Source organism: Vombatus ursinus, unplaced genomic scaffold (genome assembly GCF_900497805.2).
Source record: "Vombatus ursinus unplaced genomic scaffold, bare-nosed wombat genome assembly UNPS02006874.1, whole genome shotgun sequence".
Lineage (NCBI taxonomy): Eukaryota > Metazoa > Chordata > Mammalia > Diprotodontia > Vombatidae > Vombatus > Vombatus ursinus.
The window spans coordinates 5,490,718-5,510,797 of record NW_020946652.1 but is presented as its reverse complement, the minus strand read 5'-3'; the positions used below and the strand labels follow the sequence as shown (position 1 = coordinate 5,510,797).

At 43.5% G+C, this 20,080-nt stretch overlaps 2 protein-coding genes across 2 annotated transcripts in view; one reads left to right on the top strand and one right to left on the bottom strand.

The window, feature by feature from the left end:
- ATP13A5 (ATPase 13A5) overlaps positions 1–10,268 on the top strand; it is a 113,143-nt gene extending 102,875 nt beyond the window's left edge. The window contains exons 28-30 of the mRNA XM_027848829.1: positions 4,354–4,442; positions 7,282–7,362; positions 9,580–10,268. Coding sequence (XP_027704630.1) covers positions 4,354–4,442; positions 7,282–7,362; positions 9,580–9,840 — 431 coding nt within the window. The 3' untranslated portion in view covers positions 9,841–10,268. The remainder of the gene's footprint in view (positions 1–4,353; positions 4,443–7,281; positions 7,363–9,579) is intronic.
- Positions 10,269–17,098: 6,830 nt separating this feature from the next.
- The window catches only part of HRASLS (HRAS like suppressor), a 4,138-nt gene continuing 1,156 nt past the window's right edge, over positions 17,099–20,080 (bottom strand). The window contains exons 2-3 of the mRNA XM_027848739.1: positions 18,812–19,080; positions 17,099–17,200 (exon numbers count right to left, since the gene is read on the bottom strand). Of these exons, the coding sequence (XP_027704540.1) occupies positions 17,099–17,200; positions 18,812–19,080 (371 nt within the window). The remainder of the gene's footprint in view (positions 17,201–18,811; positions 19,081–20,080) is intronic.

The window sequence follows — 20,080 nt, the reverse complement described above, 5'->3', positions numbered from 1 at the left end:
TGCAGCATCTCTTGTCTTTCACCTCTGCTACATCTCTTGTCTATTTCACCTCTGCAACATCTGTCCTGTCTTACAGGAACTGCCTCCACCTTGGTGCAGACCCTCCTCTCCTCACACCTGGACCATAGCAATAGCTGTTGGGGGAGTGAGGGACTGCCTGCCTCAAGTTTCTCCCTGTTCCAGTCCATCCTCCATTTCAGCTACCAAAGTGATTTCCTAAAGCACAAGTCCAACCATGTCACCCCTCTACTCAATGAACCCTAGTGGTTCCCTATCACCTGCAAGTTTCAATACAAAAGCCCTTTTTAACCTAGCCCCCTCCTACCTTTCCAGTCTTCTTACACCTTACTTCTCAACATGTACTCTGTGATCCATGACTCTGGTCTCCTGGCTGTCCCAAGAACAAGCTCTGTCCCATCTCTGAACTCTGGGCATTTTCTCTGTCTGTGCCTCATGCTTGGAACATCTCCCTCCTCATCTCTGCTTCCTGGCTTTCTTGGCTTCCTTCAAGTCCCAGCTAAAATCTTGGCTTCTGCAGGAAGACATTCCCCACCCCTCTTGATTCCAGTGCCTTCCCTCTCTTAATTATTTTTATTCATCCTGTTTCTACTTGTTTGTGCACGTGTTTGCTTGTTTCCTGACTCATTAGATTGTGAGCTCCTCGAGGGGAGTCTACGTCTCTTTTTGCACCCGTAGCACTTAGCACAGTAGATGCTTAATTAAAGTTTATTGGCTCTGTGACTCCTCATTACAGGATATCTGTGATTAACCAATCACTTGTGCTGATAGCTTGATTAAGTAGGCCAGTACAGGCAGCCATCTGCCAAGGCAACCCATTTGTGTTGTTGCCTCCAACAACTGCACAATTTTGATCTGATGGAATGGAAATCAGTAATGATGATTGGCTGCCATAGAAGCATGCATGGTTCATTTCAATTGTGGCAGAATATGTATAGGGGAAATGTATAGGGAATATGTATATGCATGAGGCTCCTGGGGTCTGAATGAAGTTCCAAGTCCTAGCAGCCTGGCATTAGCAGTGTCCTAGAACTCCAGGTGTGCTCAGATCTTTCCCAGCTTCCTTTGGGGGGGACCATTGATGATGGGAGACCCTGCCCGCTCCACACAGTTGTACACAAGGATGGAAAGGATTCCTTCCACACCACACTGTGGGAAAGGGGATCAAGGGCTATTCAGGGATTCAAGCACTTGCGCTTGCCTAGTTCCTCTCCCTCAACGGGGGAGGGGGGGTCCTCAAGAAGGCTTTGAAAATAGCAATTGCAGAGTTCCACCAATAGATGGCGATGACAGTTGCACAACCTGCAGGTTTGATGATACCAAAGCTCCAGGGCTGAAAGGACCCTCAGAGACCATCTAGTCTAACCCCCACCCCATTTTACATATGAGGAAATTGAGGCACAGGGAGTTGTCCAAGGTCAGACAATTTGAAAGTGGAAGAACTGGGACTAGGACTGAGCACAATACAACTTCTGCTAATTCTAGTTTAGGACAATTTGGCATATACTTTTTGCAATGATTAATATCAAGAGTCTACATTGATTTTAGTGGGGAAATGCTAAACATTGAGAAATTATAAAAGCACTTTGCTAAAAATACTAGAGCAAACAGACGTCAAGAGAAGAATAGTGCAGCTGGAGAAGGGCTCCAAGTTTGTGCCGTCTGAGGGTCACAGCTCCACAGTCTTTGTTGTTGGATCTCCAACCATATCACGCCCCCCAACTGTGAGTGTCCCCAAGACACACCAAGAAATTATAAAAACACTTTGCTAAAAATACTAGAGCAGACAATGCCGTCTCCCCCCTTCCCCCCACTTTCTGTCCAATCAGGGGGACTTTGGCAGGTAAAAATGGGGTGGGGGCGTTTCATTTCCATTACAAGAAAGAAGCAGTTATGATAAGTGATTCTCACTGGGGCATGGGTAGTTTATTACAAATGAGGCAGAGGGGGCTTGAAGAATTCTCTGATAATGTTAGGCTCTCTGAGAGTAAAAGTATATCCACTTTTACAAAACTCCAGGAAGCTTCCATTGAGGAATTCTGCTATCCTTAACACACTATTCAATGGCAGGGAGATACAGCCCTCATCAATTTTTTAAGTATATTTGTACATTTTGATTCTTTTTAAAAAAGTTTAATTTTTTCAATAAGCATCATTTTTAATTCATCTGTCCCTCCTACACCTTCCCCCATCTCTTACTATTGGGAAAAAGAGGCTTCTCAACCCATAATTTTATATTTCGGCTAAACCAATTCCCACATTAGCCATGCCCCAAAATGTGTGTCTCTGCATTTTAGGCTTATGAGCTCTTTGGCAGAAGGTGAGTGATATGTTTCATCTTCATTATTTTGGATTCTTATTGTTTTGACAAAGTCCTTAACTCTTTCAAGGTTGTTTTTCTCTCTAATGTTGTCATTGTGTAAAATGTTCTCCTGTTTCCGCTCACTTTGCTATGCATCAGTTCATGAAGGTTTTCCTAGTTTCCTCTGAAAACTGTTTTATAGTTTCTTATGACACAATCATATTGTTTGATTCAAATATCACGATTTGTTTAGCCATTCTCCAAGAGGATGATAACTCCTTGGTTTCCAATTTTGGGCTATTATGAAAAGAGCTGTTAAAATTTATTCAAACAGGTCCTTTTATTCTTCCTCTGATTTCTTTGTGGGTATAAACCTAGTTTTGGTATTGGTGGGTCTAAGACGATACACAGTTTAGTAACATTTTGGATATAGCTCAAAATTGCTTTCCAAAGTGACTGGACCAATTCACAGCTCTACCAACAGTGCCCGACTGCACCAGTTTCCTCACAATCCCTCCATCACTTATTTTCTACTTTTGTCATCTTTGTATGTCTGAATGGTGGTAGGTAGAATCTCAGATATGCTTTAATTTGCATTTCTCTCTTAGTGATTTAGAAAATCTCCCCAAGATATTTGTTGTTAGCTTAGATTTCTTTTTTTTTATTGCCTGTTCAAATCCTTTGACCACTTATCTATTGAATAATGATTCTGTTTTATAAAATTTGAATCAGTTCCTTTTATGTGTCTTATTAGACCTTTGTACAACAACCCTTTCTAATAAGCAATATCTACATAATACTTCCCCCAACAGAGAAAATATTAAGCCACATTCTCTGATAGACCAATTGTTAATGGGAGACCAAATGTCATTTCATACTCCCGTTGTGCCAAGTCTGAACAGAAAGAAAGAATGCTTTAACTTGAGTCATCTGGAACCATCACTGGTATTTGATCTGAATTCTGTTGACTTCGGGTATCCTCTACACTTATATCATTGCAATCATAGTATAAATTCATAGGATCATTGAATTTGAGAGTTGAAAGGTGGTCATTTGGCCCAACTAATAGCCATGGAAGAATCCTCACTCTGACAGGCACCAGTATTTCTCCAGCCCCTCCCCGAAGATCTCCACACAGAGAGAACTCACTACTTTTCCAAGTAGTCAATTTTCCTTTTGAACATCAATCAAGTGTAATTTCTTCTCTTCTGTTTTTCACTTTGCATCAGTTCACAAACTTTTTTTTCACATTTCTTTGAATTCCTCATATTTGTCTTCACTTGTGGCTTAACAGTATGTTGTATTTATACATTGACATTTGTTCAACCTTTCCCTAATTAGTGAATAGCCATTTTATTTTCAGATTTTTGCTGCTAAAAAAGAGTAGTGCTTTGAATATTTTGGCATGCATGGGAAACTTTTTCTTGCCATTGATTTCCTTGGGGGTATAAATCCAGGAGGAGAATTATTGGGTTACAGCGTATGAACAATCTGGAGACTTTTCACATAATCTCAAATCGTTTCCAGAGCAATGGGGACCAGTTCACAGTGCCACCAACAGTCTGTGTTCCTGTCTTCCCACAGCTCCTCCAACACTGACAATTTGTCTTTTATGATCTTTGCAAAGCTGATGGTTGTGAGGTCAAATTTGAGAGTTGTCTTCATTTACTTTTCTCTTATGAATCATTTGGCACAATCTTTCATATGTTGTTGATGGTATGCATTTCTTCTTTCATACATTGTTATCATTCTTTCACCACTTACCTTCTGCAGAATGACTCATGACCTTATAGTTTTGGAATGTCACAAATTTTCACAGATTCTCTGCTACTTTTTTTCTTGAAAATTGTTCCTTAGGAAGACTTTCTCAAGGAATCTTCACTTTTTAAATACTCTGAGACATTTTAAAGCATGCATGATGTCCAGAAGATAAGAAAAGACTAGCTATTTACTGAACAGTCCTTGACTCTACCATGTATATCCACAATGGGTCATCTCAGAGTAACCCAGTTACCTCTGTTTGTGTCCCTCAGATCTCTTTTCATTCCTGCTGTTTGCTGCCCTTTGTGTGACTATTTTCATTATGTTTGCTGACATTCCAGTGATATACAGTGGGATGGAGGTGAGTATTCAACCCAACTATAAACCTTGGGCCATCTCAGGGACCTGTGAGAGGATCTTTGCCCACTCATTATCATTATATATTAGGTCTTGCCCCCTGCCCCCACTTCACCATTCTCTTTAATGTTTATTTATTTCTTGATCTTTTCATAAATACTCACATTCAATCATATGGGTATCAGGCCTGGATTCAAATCCTGATCCTACTACATACTGGTTGTATGGCTTTGGACTAATCATTTCTGTCCTCTGGGCTGCAGTTTCTTTCTCCATAAATCAGGAACTCAGATTCTGATCACCATTTTCAAAGGAAACTCAGCAGAAGATGTATATGGTGGTGGTGGTGAGATGGAAGGGCAAAATTCTACATCCTGAACTAATTGTATTTTGTACAGTTTTTTTACTGTTAGTGCTTGTGCGTCAGGGTTTTTTGTTTCTTTTGTTTTGTTTCTTGTTTTTGACCCACAGTGTATCTGAACCTGGATAACAATTTATATAAGCAAAGGGCTTAATACAAGTGTTTCAAAAGCACCAACTATGTGTCTGGGACTATGCTAGGCATTAAGGGGGAAATTGAAGAGATGTAAAGCATGGCCTTCTCCTTTGATGTGTGGGTCAGACAATAGTCCCAGATAGTAAGTGATTGAATGTGCTTAATGAAGACCAGAGGGGTTCATAGTTGAAGGTGATCATAGTGACATTTAATCTTTAAGGAAAAGTTTATGAATGAAATGGAAATTAGGTTGAGTTTTGCCACATGTGTAAATTTTGGTTAGCTAAAGAACCAAGGAAAAGACAATCCAGACAGCCAGAATAGCATGAGCAAAATTTTGGAGGTGGAGATATGAGATTGGGGAAATACATGATTGGGGGGAGGAGGAGGATTCAGAGAGAATGAGGAAAAGAGGTTTGGGGCTGCAGATCAGGTAGGACTCAGGATTGGATTGCAGTGGAAACTGTGAATGCCAACAATTGGAGCTTAGACTGTGCTATAGGCAATCAGAAGACATCAAAGGCTTCTGAGATGGAGAGTGACATCTCTAGCACAGTGATGTGCAGATAGTAGATTTCAATTCAACTCAATTTAAAAAATCATTTATGAAATACTTACTGCATGGAAGTACATTGTACAAGGCATTGGAGATACAAAGTCAAAATTGAAAAATGGTTCCTGCCCACAAGGAGCTTATATTCTAGTGATAGAATAAAAGATATTGAAAAATAAATGTATCAGTGGAAAGGATTGTTTTTGGTTAATCTTCTGCTTAGGGTTTGAAGTCCTGGCATATGGAGTAGGGAAAGACAGAGAGGCTAGTTAGAAGTTTAGTAAAATAAGTTAGGCAAAAGATGCTGAGTCCTGGAATAAGTAATCATGCAGTCCTGAGTGATCACAGTGGGAATGGAGAGGGACAAGTCCCCTCTAGATTCTCCTTGAATGCTTCGTCGGACCATCCTCTCACAAATGATTCTTCAACTCATTAAACATGTATGTATTGAGCACCCACTATGCACCAGACAGGTGCAGCAGATACAAAGGTAGAAATAAAATAGTCCCTTCCCCCAAGAAGCTTACATTCTTCATTCTTCTACTCTGTTTACAACATTGAACAAGTGAGATAAAGGATGTTTCCATTTGGGTAAAACCAAGCAGTGAACATCATAGGACTTTGAAATGACTCCAAGAACAAGAGAAGGAAGAGATGCGATTAAATGGCTGCTTGGCATGAGGATCCAAGAGATGCCAGCCTCTTATGTCGTTCCTATCCCCCAACTCACCCCATCACTCATTGATTGCCAACAGCTGCTGACCACATCTGGGCTAGTGGGGATACAAGGACAATAGAATTGCCCCGCCACCTTGTGGCACTTATGGGTGTTACTTTCCCTTGATCATATCTGGGGGATCTCTAAATACCCCTCATTCCTTTTGTGTGTATGTGTCTTTTTAAGGGAGCAAAAAAATTAAAGACTTTTATAAAAGTGGTGGATTCAGGTAAACTTGCATTTAAGACACTTGAAAAATAATTTTTATAAAAAATATACTCATTCCACTATCTAATTTTTCAAACCTGGGTTGTTCTAGCAACATGTTTCAAATAAGCTTTGTTTTGTGGAAAACAGCCTGATGCTCTTTTTCTCAGTTTTGAAGGCATAAAAGGAGCAATATCGTATAAGGTTTCTTACAGTATAATAGGGAGTCCATATGGAATAGTGTAGGCTCACTGATCTTGGAGTTAGGAGGCCTGACATCTATCCTATGGATTGCTGAGTGACCCTGAACACACCACTTAACCACCCTAAGCCTCATTTCATTATAAAATGGAGGTAATCAAGGTACATTGCCTACCTTGCAAGGTTGCTCTGAACAAAATGCTTTGTGACCTGAGAGCAGCACTATAATTAGGAATTTTTCATCTAGGGTAAAAACAGTTGAGTGGGAGGTGGGGACGGGGAGAGAGGGAGGACAACGTGGCAAAAATAGCAGTTGTCCTTGGATTCAGACATTTGGGTGCATGGAGCAGCAGCTTGACTCCTGCACTTGGGTGGGAAGGGCCCCCTGAGAAGGAGGGGCACTAGAAGAGGACCCTGGGGGTTGGGGGATAGTTAGGACCATTGAACAAGACAGGAGTATGGTCTTACAGAAGGCCTTAACTACGGGTGGGCATGAAGTCTCTGTGCAAAGGAAGGATTCCCCCTTACCCCCAGAGTGGCGGTGGGCCTGGCACAGAGCCCCACTGGTCTTATGCTAGTTATACCTCTGTCTTGCAACACTCCATAAACATGAACGGTTGTTGTGGGACAAACTTGTAACTTTGAGACATGCTCCCCTTTCCAAACAGCTCATCCCAACAATTACAACATGGAGGATTTCAGTTCTCGCAGCGTCGCTCGTCCAGTTCTGTGTGGCATTTTTTGTGGAGGTGAGCCCAGGATCTGGGGGAGAAGAAAACAAAGGTTGGAGATATAAGACCTTGTTCTCAGCTGACTCTTTCAGCTTACAAAGTTATTCAACAATTGTCTGTGTTCTTATGGAACAAGTTTCCTTAAAGGTCTGCAAGTGGTCACTGGAACTTTAGGTTTAGGGAGTATGGATGCTTCTGTTGAAAATCTCAGAGTAAAAAAAAATAAAAAATAGTGAGAAGATCTCAGAGTAACTTCAATTTAATTCAATTAATTTAATAAATGTTTATTAAGCACTTACATGTGACTGGGAATATAAAGCCAAAAATGAAATGGCTCCTACCCTCAAAAAGCCTACAATCTATTTGGGGGAAATGATGTACACAGAGAAATAAACTGAAAAAAATATCCATGAAGTTAATGCAAAGTAATTTCAATGGAGACTGGGGGGGGCAAGAGGGAATGAAGCTCTGCCAAGTTAGGGGTTAGGAAAGGCCCCCAGAGCAGTGAGGAAAGCAGGATTACTAAAGTACCAATATTGCCACTGGATGGGCATGCCTTTAATTGGGAGCTAGGACAGCTGTGGGTGGTTCAACACAATGGAGCAGATGGCAGAGTTTAAAAGGAAAATTGGCAAGTCTGATGCTGAACTGCCATCTTTACCATACGTCCTTTTCAGAAGGTGGGACAACATTACTTACGCAAGTTGACGGCCACACTGTGGTCTGTCCCAATTCTTTCCTCTTCCGTTCACAGACGAATGTTCATAGGGTCATGAGATTCCGAGCTGGAAGGGAACTGAGAGGTCATCTCATCAACCCCCTTCACTTTACAGATAAGAAAGGGAGGCCCAGGGAGGCAAAGGTCAGGCAGGTAGAACATAAGTGGCAGAGCCAGCACTCAATTCCTGTTCTTCTGAAGTCAGACTTGTAACTTTTATTTTTTAAAGAAAGGAGAAGGAAAGAGATACCAAAGATTGAATATGCGTTCTTTGAAGGAAAGGACCCTGTCTCTCAGTAAAGGATGAATTAATAGAATTTAGTAAGGTTTCCTATGTGCCATCCACTGTGATATGTACTGGGGATAGAAAACAAGCAAGAAAACAATTCCTGCCCTCAAGGAGCTTACATTCTAATAGGGGGAGACAACCCATAGAATAAAGTTAGAGTTGGGAGAGGGGGCAAGGTAATGGCCAGACTGTGGGAGAGTGGACTGCTACCAGGACTAGATAATGTGAAAGCTCACCAGCCAGAGCCCTGGGTCACAGGGGTGGGAGTTTAAGTTCTGGGTGGAGGAGAAGGCTGGAGCTATAGGTAGCATGGTGTAGACATAACCAAACTACGGCATGGTGAGCCTGGGACCTGGGCTAGAGAAGGTGAAAACTTAGCACAGTTTGGGATCACAAACTTTTTCTAACAGTTGATAGACTTGTGGATTAGGGTGGGCAAAGAACAATCACAGCCCTTTCATCCCTGATTTGAAGGGAGAATTCTCCATCTCAAGACTGTCTTTGGTTTTTAGTGTGGGCTGTGTTATAGCAGACATTACAAAGTTGAAATCCTAAGCAGTGTTCCCTAAAATTTCATTAAGAACACCTCAAAAGCCAAACAAGGAGAGCTCCCAGGACAGCAAAGAGGCCTGGGCCCATGCCAGGTCAGGACCAGGTGAAGGAACTGTGGCTGGTTAGCCTCGGAGAAGAGAAGGCTCAGGGTGGGCGTGAGGACCATCTTCAAGTATTTGAGGGCTGCGTGTATAGATGTTGGAGAGACTGGGCATGTTCGCTTTGGGTGGGGTGGGTTGGGGACAAGGCCAGAGTCCGCAGGGACTGAGCCATTTTGGGGGGTAGTGATTTTCCCCTCACCAAAGGTCTCCAAACAGATGTTGGATAACTACTGGTCATCAAGGGATTTTTAGGGCCAGTTCTTAGCCAGGTTGGACCAATGAGGTCTCTTCCAACTCTGAGATTCCATGAACCATTTCAGCTGGGGTGGGGAGGGGGAGAAGGCTGTGGGTAGGGGTGGCAGTCTACTAGTCTTAGGAGAGTCTTTCAAGGGAGAACTCCTGTAATAGTCCCAAAGAAAGGGGCTGATATAGTGGATGGTCTCATGGGGTAAAGGGGGAAGGAGGGAAAGAGGGTGGTTGAGGGACATGCTACACATGAGGGAGAAAGGGGGTAGGTAATAGGGAGTATGGCTTATTTTCTTCTTCAGTATCAATAAATGCCCTTGACTTTGCAGGACGCCATCCTTCAAAACCGAGCATTCTGGCTGCTGATCAAGAAAAAATGGGGGGTACGCTCTAAGAGTCAGTATCGGAAATGGCAGAGGAAGCTGGCACAGGACCCCAGCTGGCCCCCCACAAATAGGACGGATTACTCAGGAGAAGGCAAAAATGGTTTCTATGTCAACCCTGCCTATGAAAACAGTGAGTCAACACCGGTTCCGAAGGGTGACGTTATAAGGCATAGCACAGAGCAGCATTTCTGGACCCGGCTTTGAAACCCAGGCCTTACCTGACTCATGTCAAACCTTGCCAGGCTTTGTTGATTGACCTGCGGAGGAGAAGCATCTGTCTTGATCAAGTACAACCTGGAGGAGAAGGGATGCGATTCTGTGCAGTTTTTTGGCCCTCCTCAGCCAAAGATCAAAAAGAACTTTCCCTGTGAATTAAGCGTCTCCCAAGAGAAGACATAACAGATACCAGGTGGGACTGTGTCCTCCAGCACAGAGACGCTGAGTCTAATGGAGAGTTATTTATTTCTAATAAAGGTCATTCAGTGCCTAAATAGCCTTATCCTTTTGGAATCCTATCACTTTTCTGGGTGGCCAAAGTATTCATGGATGAGCATTAGAAGAAACAGAGGGGACTAGTTTTAATTTGGTCACTTTTCAAACAGTATTTGAGTATTCTAGAATCACATGATCGTTAAGGTGCTGGTTCCCCTTAAAGAATTATCCCAACTTCTTTCAGAAGGACATTCATCTGCAGGGCATTGGTGTGGCACAGTGGATTGACTGTTGACTTGGGGTCAGGAAGACCTGAGTTCAAATGTCACTTTACTAGGCATTTTCTAGCTGTGTGACTCTGGGCAGGTCAATTAACCTTTCTCATTTTCCTCATCTATAAAATGGAGATAATATCACCTTTCTCCCAGGATTGTTGTAAAGATGAAATGAGATAATAGGTGTAAAGTGCTTTGCAAACTTTAAAGCAATATAAATATAGTATATATAGTAATATAGTAAATACAGTAAAGCAATACAAAAATAGTATGATTGTAATCATTAGCTATTGGCTATTGTTATTATATTTGTGGGTCTGTATACTTAGTTGGGTAAAAAAAAATGTCCTGTTTGTCCCCTTTTCTTATGTAAAGTCTAAATAGAAGAGCAAAAATAATTTACTGACCTCTTTTGTATCATCATCTTCATTTCCAAGTAAATTCCTCTTATACCTGTTCCCCAGAAGGCCAGTCCTTGTAACAAAGAATTTTAAGAGAGGGAAAAGATCAGTTCCTCAAAACTAACCAACACATTAACTGAGTCTGACCATGTATGCAATGTTCCCCACCCAGAGTCCTTCACCTCTGCAGGAAAGGGGGGAGGGGTATTTTTCTCTCTTCTTTTGAGGCAAGCTTGGTCATTATAACTACAGTGTCTAAGTTTCATTTTATGGGTATATCCTTTCCATTTACATTGTGGCAGTCATTGTGTCTGTTATTTTCCTGGTTCTTCTTACTTCACCGGGCATCAGTTCATCTAAGTCACCCCATGTTACTCTGTGTTTATCACATTCATGTTTCTCGTGGACCAGTAATAGTCCATCATATTCTGATATCACAATCTGCTTATCCATTCCTTGGTCAACGGGCATCTACTCTGTTTCTAGTTCTTCGTTACCCTGCAAAAAGGAGCTGCAATAAGTATTTTGGTGCACATGAGGCTGAATTTGACCTCCTTGGGGTATTGCAGTGGTGAGGGGGGGCTCTCTGAGTCCAAGGGTAGGGAGGCTTTAGTCACTTTTTTAGTAGAATTCTAAATGTGAATCTGGAGCCTCACTTGCAACAAAAGTCTGGTCTCAACTACAAGATTAAAGCACCCGGGGAGGTGTCAGGTGGTGGGTGCTAATCTGTTACCAGCATATATGCATAGTGTGGGCAGACAGTCATTCAAGCAGCCTCTGTCAGAAGGAGGGGATCTCTCAAAGGCATCTCTGGGGGTGGCAGGATGGAGAGAAGGTCCTTTGCCAAGTTTGGCATGGGGGCCTGGATTGACACTCACCATTCTGAAACCCATATTATAGTTCAGTGATGGAATTGAAAAAGGTTTAAAAATGCTTCTGCTACAATTGGACAGATCTGTGACTTCATCAATGTGGACACTCCCTCCAAAGATGCATATTGCAACCCATCCATACCTGTCCATCTTGGATGACTTTTGACCATGTCCTCCAATAAATTTGTCTCATGAAGTAGATTTACCCACTTTATCTCCTCAAAGGAAAAAATTATTTATGTATTCTTCAATGGCGATACATTTAGAATCTAAGAGAAGGTTGACTTTCATGCAATATTATTATTATTATTATTACTATTATTATTGAGACTGGGTCTCCCTATCTTGCTTAGGCTAGACGTGAAAGCAGCCACTAATGGGCCTGATTGACACGGGAGCTTTGATGTGCTAGTACACTTCTCCTTAAGCAGCCTGATACACCTGATACACCTATTCCCCACTATCAGGTGTGAACACCCAATTGGCTTTAGCCCAACTGCAGCTCAGAAATCCTGGGCTCTAGCCATTTACCAGCCTACCATCCACCATCTGGCAGCAGAGATTACAGGTGGGTTAGCTCCACACCTGGCTAATATTCTTCTTTTAAAAACGTCTCTACAGGAGTTTCCAATGATTTGTGTCCAAATCCAGTCAATTTATCACATAGTAAATGACTTGCTGTTCTAGTAAATTATATGCTCCTCTTTGAGGGGCCAAATGAAGGGCGCTGAAGAGTGTCCCAGTGGACATGTTGTCTTTGTATTTGAATGTGTGTGTATGTGTCCAACCCAAACCTGACCAGATCAAGAATCCTCTTGACAACACATCTCTGTATCTTCATCAATGTAAGGATGAGTAGCACAAGTGCATCAGTGGCAGTAAAGGTAAAACATAGACCTAAGCACTCAGCAGACTCTCATGAATTCTTTCCAGTGATGCAGGTTGCAGTTCATCCATGATTTTCTCTCCTTTTGGGCAACTCCAGTCTGTGCCCTCCCCATGCATGATCCACAGGGGCTCTGCTCAACGTGCTGGGGGCCTTCCTTTAGCTCTCCTGACATTGGGTGACCACCAGCAGGAAATGTAGGCCGTCCATCCCTTGCTCTTGCTGTCTTTCTGTTTCCCCTGCCTCTCTGCTGATATCATTTGTGTTGCTTTACTGTACATATGCACAGGTACCATGCTGCAGCCTGCTCAGACTCACTACCCTCACCACCACTGCCCTTGAGGGGACCCACAGCTTGAATTCTTCAGAGTCTCTGGTATCCCATGACATGCAGCACTAGCAGATAGATATTCATGTTCAAAAGACAGGTTCTTGATTCAGGGAGATGCTTTGTTTGAAAAGAAAAACAATTTTCAAAGGCAGCCAAATGTATCAATGTCCTATGAGGCTCAGCACTCCTAAGCATGAGCTCATATTGGTCCCATCTGTCTAATTCAATAGCCCCTGGCATCAGTGGGAGCTCTATGCTGAAGAGAAATGTTCCATTCTATCAAACTATGAGAGGCAGGGTGAAATAGGAAAACATTGAACTTGGAATCAAGGAGAGCTATGTTTGCCTCCTGTCTCGGACAATTCAAGCTGCGTGACCCTGTGGGAATCATTCTGTGCCTTAGTTTCTTCACTTGTAAGAGGTGGGAATGGGATTGGATAGCTTTGAAGGTCCCTTCCATATCTACGTCTATGATTCTTCAAAGTAGATGGTGGCTCAGCTTCCCAAGGCTGAATTATCCACATGTAAAGCCCAGCTCTCTATCCCTGCCCCCTCCCTCCACCCAGTGTGGCTGCACTGCAGAAAACCAGGTTAAGACTTTGGGCACTCTGGGTCATCTGGCTGCCTCTAGTCAGACATTTCTGGGCCTCAAGTTTCACTGTGAATGCCTCTAGGAAAAGAGAGCCCAAGGGCACTCACAGACTCCCATTATTACAGTATTTTGAGGCTCACAAAGTACTTTCCACATGACAACCCATTTCGACAGATGAGGAAACTGAGGCTCATGGAGGTAGACTTGCTGAGAAAGTATCAAACCTGAAACTCACGATCATTTTTTTCCACTAACCCACACTACCTCAGTTCACTTCAAATGATCATTGATTTTAGGGCTGAAGAGACCTCAGGTCTAGTACAGCTCTCTAACTTTACAGAGCTGGAAGCTGAGGCCCAAAGTGGTTGAAGGACTTTTTCAAGGTCACACAGGTGGTCAGTGGCTGAGCCAGGCCCTTTGATGCCCAGTCCAGAGTTCTATGCATTGGACCATCCTGAATGAGGAACATTAGCCATACCTTATAAGGTCCAGACAGTGAGGAGGATGGACTATTTGACTGGTGAGGTCCCTTCTGTTGAGGGACTTTGGGGCAGAGTAAAAGTGGTGAGTACAAATGCTCCTGATTAAATACACAGGCTTCTCTATTTTAGGCAGGCTATCACAGAACATCAGGAAGGGTCTTGCCTTTCTGACTCAGGTTAACAACTGCTCAGCTCAGGGTTTCTGAAGGAGGACGTTATTGCTCAAGGCTTGTTTATAATGAGACACGCTATACTCACGTGCCATATTTACCTTGAGGACTCAGGCTTGCCTGAGGCTCCCAAGGGCTATGACATACTCAGGGTCAGAGATTGAGAGAGTATCAGAAGCAGGATTGGAACAAGGTCTTTGGGACTCCAGGTACAGTGCTCTCTGCCCTCAACCAAGGTATCTCTCATGGTGCCTTTTATAAAATTACTCCAAAGGAAGAAAACCCAAACTGCACCACCTACACCTTCCCAAATTCATCAACAACCCAATTAGCCATCAGAAAGAAGCACCGCCTGTAATCAAGCCATAGCGCTTGCCACAAAAACACATGTAACACGAGAAGAGCCATACTAAAGATGCCGCCTCAAAATGGTGACCAATTTAGCCAGCCACTCTCCTGGGAAAGGAAAATGAAACCCTAGGAGCCTTGGGCAAAGCCCATGAAAACCAAGCCAGGGTTATAATTAGGTGAGTTTGAAGAACACACCAGCTGTGCCAGGCGGAGCTTATCGGGAGGTGCATCACAGGGGCCCCTCTCCAGAAAGGAGGTCTTTCACAGGGGCCAGGAAGGCTTTTCTGGTCACAGCCCACTCCATATTTCCCTCACTCTCCTCAAAATAGAACTGCATGGAATTCCATCTTTAGAGTCTCACGTATTTGACTGACCACAGTGTAGAGGGAAGAACTGGGCAACATCTCCCAGATATTTACCGGCTACTCTGAGGGGCCATCTCTGCATGTAAATTGGGGAGGGTGATAATAGCTGTAGCCCTCAGCTCCCAGGGTTCTTGTGAAGGTCAAAGGAGATGATGAATGTGAAGGGCTTTAGCATGTAATGGTCAGTTTATTATGATGATGATAATTAGCACTATGATGCTATCTAGGCTTCCTCTCTTAGAATGCCCATGAGCCGTGGCAGGGTTCACATGTAAGCCATTGGTCACATCATAACTTGACATCCTGAGCCCTTGCTTACCTTCCTGGCACTTATCTAGGAGCAGAGCACAAAAAGGATATGGGATTTGGATTGCGGTGGCAGCATTTGGAAGCATTGAGCCATGCCCTTGGAAGGAGGTTTGGAAGCTGAGAACAACAGGGTGGGAAACAGCTCTGTGGAGGCCACTGTTGGTGGAAAGGGATCATAGAAAGGGGATGTGGAAAAGGCATTGAGGACGAGTTTTTACATATTGCCCTGTTCTGGGTGGGGCTACTGTTAAAGGAGGCATGCAGTCCCTTCCCCTTTTCTTGAGAGGCAGGGTTGAGTAGAGGGTAGAGAACCAACCTGGAATCAGGGAGACCTGGGTTCGTGTCTGTCTCTAACATATATATCCTGGCTGTGTGACCCAGGAGCTCTAGACCAGAGGTGTCAAACACTGCCGATGTGCACCAGGTTAACATGTAATTGGGAAACATTTCACAAAATAAATAAAAATGTGATAGACCCTAGGCTAATGTTTATATGTGTTTTTCTAAGCCAATCTGCAGCCACAGGGATCCTTATGAATGACAAAGTAGTTCCTGTTTCCAATCGGGTTTTGATGCTACTGTTCCAGGCACCTCATTTGGACTGTTAGTTGTCTAGAAGGTAGCAACCTGCCTTGGTGGAGGGAATTCCCTCACCTAGGAGGTTCTTCATACTGATGATCTAACCTCTCCAGCTTGGGGTTTATGAGCCTGCAAGAGGGCACATTTAGACTTGAAATTGAAAGGTCTGCCTGTGGAGAAGTGGATGAGGGGTTTGCTTCTCCCTCTTTGAGATCTCCAAGCTAAGGCTGCTAGCCTTTGTGTCTCAGGTGGAGCTTATCTCCTGATTCCCAGCCTATGGCACTTTTTCCTACACCCTATCACCAGATCAAGAAGTTTGGCTTTTCTTTCTTGTTTATTTTGTGGTTAGATTTGTCTAGTTCAGAGAGGAGGAGGTTGAGGTCCCCACTGGTATAGTTTTGCTGTCTATTCCTTCCTGTAACTCCTTGAACTTCTCCTCTAAGAATTTGGATGCTATACCATTTGGTGCATATATGTTTAGTAGTGATATTACTTCATTGTCTATGGTGCCTTTTAGCAGGATGTAGTTTCCTTCCTTATCTCTTTTAATAAGATCTATTTTGGCTTTTGCTTTGTCTGAGATCAGGATTGCTACTCCTGCTTTTTTTTTTTTTTACTTCAGCTGAAGCATAATATATTCTATTGCATCCTTTTACCTTTACCCTGTGTGTGATCCTCCGTTTCAAATGTGTTTCCTATAAACAGCATACTGTAGGATGATGGCTTTTAGAAGTTTGGCTTTTAAGAAACCTTTGAGTGGGCCAGGCTGTGGCCTTTGGGAAGGCACCTTGGGTCTACACCATTAGAGAATTCCACCACCCCCACACCTCAGGGACAGAGAAAGCTCCTAGAACCAGACCTGGCTGAACAATGGAAAGGGAAGAAGGCTCAAAATGTCGGACCTCCCTCACAGGCTATGGCTTTTGGCCTTTTGGACTTAGGCATTTAGAGCGGGAAGGGGCCTCAGGGGACTTTTCTAGTCCAATGCTGCCTTCCTGGTGGGTGGAGGTGACCTCCACTGACCCAGGACATCTTTCCACACTACTATGGATTTCCCTCCTTTCTAAGAGCTAGCACTTGAGGGGCTGGTTTAGTCTGGGACCATGGCAGACGGCAGTTCTCTGCCCACGTAATAAATACAAAGAAACCATCTTCGGGAAAAGAAAATAGTCTCTTATGATTAAACCTCAAATGTGGCCCTGGTTGAGGAGCCCCTCCCCCATCCCCACAGACCCACAGCATATCAGTACAGGGCACCCAAAGCATTCAGCAACACAGAAGCTGGGCAAGGGGGATGAGCACAGCCAGGGTGTCACTGAGCCCGTGTTTGGGGGCATCAAGGACTCAAGGAAAATTCACCCCATGGCTGGCTGCTTTCTCACAATTGCACCAGTTCTGAGATTTCTCCAATAAATTGTTAATAGTGTTTTTGCCTTTGTTTGCTCGGGAACAAGCCAAGGAGGGAGAAGGCACCGGCAGCAGCGGTTACAATCCCAATGGCACCAATAGCTCGGTTGGCCTGTAAAGAAAGAAAATGAAACAAAAAGGTCTCCTTTGGAAGAGGATCCAGTGGTCCCAGTAGCAGCCTGTTCCTCCAGTCTTTCCTTTCCCCTGCTCAAGATAAAGGTCATTTCTACTGTGGCTTTCATGCATCTGTGAAGATGATGAAAGTTTTCTTAACTCCTCAAAAGAACTCGAAGTCCAATGAATTGTGGTTAACTCACACAAATGAGTTGGGGAGAGGGGCAAGCTGTTGAGGCTGGGTCAACGCAGAGGAGAATATCTTGGTGTTCCATTTACTGTGAGGAACAACAGCCCATGGGGACAGGGAAGGAGCGTAAGGGAATCCGAGCATGTGACTGGATTGATCCACTGCCCCTAATTTCATGAAAAGTCAATATGGGTGCATATTATCTTGTCAAGTTAACTTCTCATGCAGACAACTAAAATGAACCAGTCTGAGTGCCGTCCCTTCCCTCAAAGGACTTTAGCCATATCTGTCCTTAAGGGCAGTCTCTACCAATCTCATCATGATATGTATGGCTAAGTGGTACAGTAGAAAGAGCCCCAGGCCTGAAGTCAGGAAGACCTGAATTCAAATCCAGCCTCAGACACTTAGTTGTGTGACCCTGGGCAAATCATTCAATCTCTCTCAGCCTCAGTTTGCTCATCTGTCAAATGGGGATAGTAATAGCACCTACCTCCCTGGGTTGTTGAGAGAGGATCGGATGCGATAATTGTAAAGTAGGTTGTAAACCTTCAAGTGCTACGTAAATGCTAACTGTGATTATCATAACATTATCCTTAGAGTCAGAAAGGTCTGGATTGAATCTTGCTGGTTCAAACACTTGCTCCTTGTGTTTTCTGAAAGTCAGTTATCTTTTCTGAGCTTCAATATTAGCAGCACTGACATCGAACATCTTTCCAGGTTCCATTTAGCTAATGTGCTTCAAAGTCTTTGGCAAATCTTTGAGCTTTATGGAAATGCTAGTTATTTATTCATTGCGCCCTGCACAGGGCTGGTGGCACTGGGTTTAGAAAGAGCAATCAGTCATCAGCATGTTGTGGAGGAAGCAATGTCAGGACTTACTGATCGACTGGAATTTAGAGAAAGGGAAAGAGACCCAACACTGGTTCTAAACTTGGGATGATCTCACTACCAGAAGCAGTGAAGCCTGGAAATGGAAGCAGGGCTGGGGCAAAGATAATCGACTTGTTTTCAGACAGGTTGAGGAGCAGATGCCCAGGGGGGGGTCCAGGTGGAGCAATCCTGGGAGCAGCTGGAGCCATGGGTTCGGGGCTTAGAGAGAGATCCCAGACCTAAAGTGGGAAGGCACCTCTAAGAAGCCTAGTCCAAGCTCCTCATTCTGCAGATGCAGAAGCTGGAGCTCAGAGAGGGTAAAAGACTATACCAAGGTTGCACAGAAAGAAAGTGTCTGAGGCGTTATCAGAACCCAGGTCACCTCACACCAGAGCCAATAAATATACTTTCTACTGTTCCCCTCTTGAACTTGCCAAGAGAAAAGAAAACACATTTTCCCCAAGGGCAGAAACTTCCCCTCCCGGATAACCGTATCAGTTCTCTGAAGACCATAAACCAAAGCTCTGGAGTGGCAGAGAAGGGAGTTACCTGCTCTGAAATCCCTTCTCCATATCGGAGCAAAGTGACAAAGTGCTCGCAGTTGTTGACCAGCAGGTCATAAGACACCTCCTGGCCAATGAGGAATTCTGACAGGCAGATGATTTCATCTAGCGGCAGAGGAGGGTAAACATCATCATATTTGTTATTGATCCTGTAAGTGTCAGTCCCCACGACGTCTTTCAAGAGCTGCATCCGTACCAGGGCCTTTTTGCTAAATACAGACTTAGCACTTGTAAATGGAACGGGAGAGCTGTCCTCTGAAAGGGAAGTGAGCAAAGAGAGGACAGTCACTTGTGAGGGCCAGGCGGTCTTGAGGCTCTCCACCTCCCTTTGCTTTGAGCAATGACTCTGAGAATTAGAAATCATCACCATCATCATCATCACCATCACCATCATCATCATCATCATCATCACCATCACCATCACCATCATCACCATCACCATCACCATCATCACCATCACCATCATCACCATCACCATCATCATCATCATCATCATCACCATCACCATCACCATCACCATCATCATCATCATCATCATCATCATCATCACCATCATCACCATCATCATCATCATCACCATCACCATCATCACCATCATCATCATCATGACCACGATGATGACAATAACAACAAACCACAAGTACAAGTAATAAAAACAAATACAAATAAAAAAACCAAATGCAAATAATAAGGAAAACACAAATAAAACCCAAAATAACCTGCCTGCCATTTGACAACAAAATGACCCGTAGAATGTGAGCTACTGGAGGGCAGGGATGGTTTGTCATTTTGTCATTGTATCCTCAGGCTAGCCCAGGGTCTGGCACCTAGTACCACTTAAGAAAGAACGGAGGAATTAATTAATGTTATTGGATACCCTCCCTGTTCTCAGAATACAGGTCCTAGTGATCTCTGAGAATTGGCCAATCCAGGAAAATCTGTTCTGTGTGTAAAGAGCTCCGGATCATGAGCCGAAAGAAAAGATAGAATTCACAACAGAATTATTTGTAAATAAGGAAAAGAAGCTACCAGCAACAATATGATGTTCAAATAAATCCTACCACATTCATGTAATGCAATTCTTGAATGTGGTGAAGATTGACACATAGGAGGGTTATGAGGAAAGCAAAAAGAATTTGGGAAGGACCTTTGTGAAACAAATCAGAGTAAGAACAAAACAAAGCAGGAGAAGTGGAACTGCACACACTCTCACACCCCCACACACACCCACACACACACCCACTGTTCTCAGTCT